Below are 6,046 nucleotides of genomic sequence, written 5' to 3'. Positions count from 1 at the left end.
CCTTGCAGTGCTGCTTTAAAGTCACGGCAGTCTTAGAAGGATCCTGTTACGTTATTTTTTGTTCCCCACTCCAATTTGGAAAATCTCTTAAGACTATAGAATATTTTTCCTTTGTCTTCAGCAATGTTTTGTCCTTTGTTTTTAATTAATTAGAGGGTTAAAATGAACAAAATAATTCCAGTGATATGCCAGTTTTCCTACTGAAATCTGTGGTTTGTTTTTTTTCTATTTTTCAACTTGTAGACATACAATTTTGGAAGATATTTATTACAGATTACAGGTACGATTTGTTTGATTCTGCTATTCAATAAATATTTGTATGAAGAGATAATTGAGCTAGTGAGACTATGAAAAATGAGTTCTACTTAAATCAATGGATTTAGCGTTAAAAGATATTCAAGTGGCAGGAAAGCATGGTGGTTTAGTTCTGCTGTTCTTTCATAATAAAGTTACATTTTACACAATAAAGAGTATTAAGGCCCATTATAAATGTAACCAAAGATGATGTGTGAGATTTACTTGAATACATTATTTTTAGCTACTCTGTAGTTGAAGGCCAAATGATATTTGTAAGTAACATAAAAACTATTCACATGAAGAAAAATATTTTTTTAAAATGTTGGAAAGTACTTGGAGACATTGCAAGATGTTTGATTAGTATTCATGGCATAAAAGGAAATTATTTTCAGGGTAAAGGAATTTGTGAAAAGATAATTGGTTAGACCAACATTCTCATTAACCTAATTTGCATTAAATGTGCTACTGTGAATTGTAGTTATTGCTTTTCCATTTGAAAGGCATGCTTTGTTAACTTATTTAAAGACCCTAGTTAAACTACAGTTTAAGTTATACCCTTTAATTCAGCAATACAATATCAAACTGTTGTAACCAACTTTGAAAGTGTGGAGAATCATAAATCAATTCTTGATCCCAGTGGATTTTCCTGATGAAGCAGGTTTGTTTAGCTGCTTTGCATCTGGTCCTTCCCAGATAGTGAAAGCATTCGACTAATCCTGTAATTTTACTCCTTTATTAAGAGCAGAGGAAACTCTTTACTTCCTCTGTGACACAGCATGAGAAATAACTGGAGGAGTCTTGGGGATACTGGAAGAAAATACATATGCCTTGGCTCTAATAGTATGAAGAATTTTGAGGATCACTTAGGTTTTTTTTCAATAAAAGTTCTTTACATATGTAACTCAATTGAGCCTTTAAAATATGAGCTGTTAAAACATAAATTAATTTGCTCATTTTCATATCCATTTCAAAATCATGAATTTGGATTTCCTTAATTTGAGCATTAGTTATCACTTATTAGCAGTATTCTAGATACATTGAAACAAAAGGATTTGTTTACTGTTGTGCTGTGTACAGTGAAGAGGGAGGCACCTTTGTCAGCAGTAACTGTGACTGCCCAAGTTAAGTATTTGCATTTGCAGATAGATACATGAAGACAGGATCTTATTTTTCCACACTGCTGAGCGTACCGAGCCATCATGAGACCCAGTGATTGTGATTTATGTGAACTAAACATTTATAAAATTGGGCTGCTGCTTAGATATTTAAATGTTAATTTCAGTGCTTGATTTAATTGTTTTTACTTGTACTGTTTGACACTGGTTGGTTTCAAAATACTAATATCTGGAGGTATTGAACGTAAACCAAAGCCTAGCTGATCAGTTAAGGTCAGCCCCAGTGATGCTGTATAATGTTGGATAATGCAAACTTAGGCTGGACATGGTAATGGTCATAGATACCTATATAAATACTCAGCTGAGAAGGTCACTTTCTTGCTGGAACAGTTTTGAAGATGGTGGTGATGGACATGCCGGGTACACAGTGTGATTAGTATGAGTACCTTGCATACCCAATGGTCATACATAAAATGCAATGAATTAGAAATGCACTTTAGATATTTAAAAAAAAAAAAAAAAGCCATGGCAAATAAATTTTACCTTCCAGTTTAGAGATAGTTAGGTCTCCCTTTTTTATTGTTTGGCAAAGAAATATGCCAGTTACTGTGCTGTTTTGCTGCTTATTCTTTCTGTTTGCAGAAGAGAAGCTGGCTGTTGGTTGTACTATTGAGTAAAATAGCTGAAAGGCTGAACCCCCCCTATGTTTTGGGACAGGCAAACAATGGAAAAGAAGCCAATTTCAGAGACAGCACATCATACGTTTTGATTTTTGTGTGCAGGATTAAGGGCACGATTCAGGAGTAGTCAAAGGTATGAATGGCAGTGAGGCTGTTGAGAGCCAAAGGGAAGTTCGGTGCTCAGGTGTTGGTCATGCCACTGAAAACTTCCTCTAGCACATTCATTCTCTATTAGAGGTTGGGAAAGAATGAGCTGTTGCTTCTCAACTACCTGCTGGACTAAATCCCAGCGATTTATAGGTGATCTGCAATTCTCAGGATCAAGTTTCATCTCCTTCACACAGTAATTCAATGTGGGATTGTGTGGTGGGTTTTTTTTTTTCCAATAGAGCTGCTGAAACAGCTGTTTGTTCTCTAACTGCCTACATCCCATACTCTGCATCAGCAACACTTTTGCTTTTTGTTACACTCAACCTTTGGCCTTCGTCTTGCAACCCTAATCTTTCATGTTTCCTGTGTCACAGACCTTCTAATTTTTTTAATTTCCTGAAGTTCTTTTGTGTTTTTTTCAGGGAGTAATTGAATAGGATTGTCTTTCTCTGCTTGAGGGTAGGAGAGCCCTGCAGAGGGACCTGGACAGACTGGATCGATGGGCTTAGGTCAATTTTATGACGTTTAACAAGGCCAAGTGCTGGATCTTGCATTTAGATCACAACAACCCCAGGCAGTGCTACAGGCTTGGGGGTGAGGGGAAAGCTGCCTGGGGGAAAAGGACCTGGGGGTGGTTATCGACAGCAGCTGAATATGAGCCAGCAGTGTGCCCAGGTGGCCAAGGCGGCCAACAGCATCCTGGCCTGCATCAGGAACAGTGTGGCCAGCAAGACCAAGGAAGCGATTGTTCCCCTGTACTGGGCACTGGCGAGGCCGCACCTCGAATCCTCTGTTCAGTTTTGGGCCCCTCACTACAAGAAGGACATTGAGGTGCTGGAGTGTGTCCAGAGAAGGGCAACAGAGCTGGGGAAGGGTCTGGAGCACAAGTCCTGTGAGGAGCGGCTGAGGGAGCTGGGGCTGTTCAGCCTGGAGAAGAGGAGGCTGAGGGGAGACCTGATGGCTCTCTACAGCTCCCTGAAAGGAGGTTGTAGTGAGGCAGGTGCTGGTCTGTTCTCCCGTGTAACTGGTGATAGGACAAGAGGAAATGGCCTCAAGTTGCATCAAGGGAGGTTTAGATTGGATATTAGGAAAAACGTCGTCACTGAAAGAGTGATCAGGCATTGGAACATCCTGCCCAAGGAAGTGGTGGAGTCACAATCCCTGGAGGAGTTGTAGGAATGTGTAGACGTGGCACTTCAGGACATGGGTTAGCGGGTATAATGGTGTTGGGTTGATGGTTGGACTAGATGATCTTACAGGTCTTTTCCAACCTTAGTGATTCTGTGATATCTGTGATTCTCAACCCAGCATGGTGCTGCAATAGAAATACCATATCTAGAACATAATAATGACCCAAGTCCCTCTGTGGTAAGAATTAGTTTCTACTGTCTTGGAGGACTGTGTTAGGAGGTTAGAAGATCCTATAGCTAAGGTTATATATGTAGCTTAATTAGCTACATTTAAGGTTTCTTTTAATTCAGCCCCTTAGGCATATAAATTGGGAGTTTGGGGTTCAGTGACTTTTTGATGACATGCTGAAGTAGTGACTACCTCAAGGAAGAGAGAATCTGGAGAATTTAACTACCAGACAAGAAGTTTTTACTTGGCCTATACAAACTGATTTTAGGACATTTGTAATCACTTTTAAGAGAGATTTGCATGTTGATAAGAGAATACAGCACATTTGAGGCTCTTTTTAAAAAATGTGCTCTGTGCATATTCCTAGTTTGTTGTCCAAATTGGACTTCACAGTGAAAATCCTGCCTGTTGACATGGCACCTAGTACCTCCTTAGTCAGTTCTGAATTTGTTGCGCCTTCCTCAGCACTGTTTTGCAAATAAGAGATTAAAAGATTTCCCTATAGAATTTTAGAAGTTTAATATCATGAGTGCAATCAGCATTAAATTTTAAGGCAGGTTTGCTGGAGACATGATGTTTATTGCTTGCGTTTACTTCTGTAGGGTTGGGAACTTTGGAGAGAGCTTGTTAATTTTTGTTTGTAATTTTTTTTTTTTTAGGAGATTCCTGTACACAGTTCCGATTTGCTGATGAGAAAGAATGGGATAGAGAAAGCATATGCCATAAGCAGGTAACATAATTATCATTCAAATGAGTTTGTATGGATGATCACCTGGCACAGAATACCTAGGCAGCTGGGCTTTCAGCAGCAAATGTTTAATACAATGGTAGCAGTCTTTAGTCTGTGTATTTTTATTAATTTGTCTCTGATGCTGAAGGCTCCTGAGTCTTGTCCTTTTTTCTACTGAAGATTAACTAAAGCATCAGGCTAGGTTTTGTTCTTTTTGGAAGAAAAGCACAAGCAAGTCCATCCGGTGAAAGGAAAATAAGGGACTGTCACTTTGCTGACATATCAAGTCAGTTTTCCTTTGTAAGCTGTATGCAAGAAAGGATAGTTTAGTGAAATGATTATAACGAAACCTATATGAGTATATTCATATATTTCACTGTGAAGCTTGTTCTGGTTCTTTCAAACAATTCATATCCTCTGCTTGAAACTTCACTTCCATAGTGACTATGGGACCAACTAGCTTTTAGATTATTTGTATGTTGATTCTTTATGCTGGAATAAAAAGGGGCAAAGCAGTAGGAGTCTACTGCCTTCTATATCAGGATACTGGAAAGTCTCTTAATCTCTGCGGCCGTCTTCCTCATGTAAATCACCTAAATTATTGCAAGATAATTGCTTTTTGTCTTCCGAGCTTTTCTTAAAATTGCTGCAAAACTGTGCTTGAGTGTTTCTTGAAACATGCATATGTAGTCAAATTTAAAGTCTGTTATTTATTTCCTGAAATACCAAGAATTATTATTGCCTGGAAAGTGGTATTTAAAGGTACATTAAAGTTGCAAAGTCAAATTAAAATGAGGAAATATACACAAGTGCAGCATGTGTTTAAACCATCATATGTTTGTTCAGTGGAGTAAGTCTTTCAATGTGTGTGGGTTTTTTTTCTTATCAGTTCCTTCCGCTCCTGGTGTGCAGTTGTTAGTATCAAGAATATGAATTTGTCAGTAATTTCCTCATAGGCTTGTCATTATTGCATTCAGGTGATTTGAGGACATTAATTAATTTCTCAGTGGTAAAGCCATTGTGAGCAGAGTGAAGTTGCACATTGCCAGTGGATTTCACAATTACTCTTCTGACTGCCTGTGCTGGGTTGACCCTGGCTGGAGGCCGGGTGTTTGCCAAAGCCCCTCTGTCACTGCCCTCCTCAGCCGGCCTGGGGGGAGACAGTATCAGGAAAGGGTCGTGGGTTGAGACAAGGACAGGGAGGGATCGCTCACAGGTTAGCTATGGGCAAAACAGGCTGAAGTTGGGGAAAATTTAATTGATTACGAATCATATCAGAGTAAAAGAAAGCTAAAACCAAATCTTAAAACACTTTCCCCCCACCCCTTGTTCCTTCCTGGGCTTAGCTCTGCTCCCCATTTCTCTCTGTCCTCCCCCTCAGCAGCACAGAGGGACAGGCAATGTGGGTTGTGGTCAGTCCATCACACGCTGTCTGTGCTGTGCCTTCCTCCTCAGGGGAGGGATCCTCACACTCTGCCCCTGCTCCAGCGTGGGTCCCTCCCACAGGGTGCCGTCCTTCAGGAGCAGCCTGCTCCAGCCTGGGTCCTGCTCCAGCCTGGGTCCTGCTCCAGCCTGGGTCCCCGCTGGGGTCACAAGTCCTTCCAGCAAACCTGCTCCAGCCTGGGCTCCTCTCTCCATGGGGACACAGATCCTGTCAGGAGCCTGCTCCAGTGTGGGCTTCCCACAGGGTCACAGACTCCTTCAGGCATCTTACT

At 40.5% G+C, this 6,046-nt stretch overlaps 1 protein-coding gene across 1 annotated transcript in view; it reads left to right on the top strand.

Moving 5' to 3' along the window:
* Positions 1 to 1,825: 1,825 nt before the first annotated feature.
* Positions 1,826 to 6,046, top strand: part of AVEN (apoptosis, caspase activation inhibitor) — an 8,269-nt gene continuing 4,048 nt past the window's right edge. Inside the window, exons 1-2 of the mRNA XM_010150468.1 lie at positions 1,826 to 1,832; positions 4,261 to 4,331. Coding sequence (XP_010148770.1) covers positions 1,826 to 1,832; positions 4,261 to 4,331 — 78 coding nt within the window. The remainder of the gene's footprint in view (positions 1,833 to 4,260; positions 4,332 to 6,046) is intronic.

The sequence above is a fragment of the Eurypyga helias genome, unplaced genomic scaffold (assembly GCF_000690775.1).
Source record: "Eurypyga helias isolate BGI_N326 unplaced genomic scaffold, ASM69077v1 scaffold4554, whole genome shotgun sequence".
Lineage (NCBI taxonomy): Eukaryota > Metazoa > Chordata > Aves > Eurypygiformes > Eurypygidae > Eurypyga > Eurypyga helias.
Note: the sequence above shows the minus strand (reverse complement) of the source record. Positions and strands in the feature narration are given on the sequence as shown.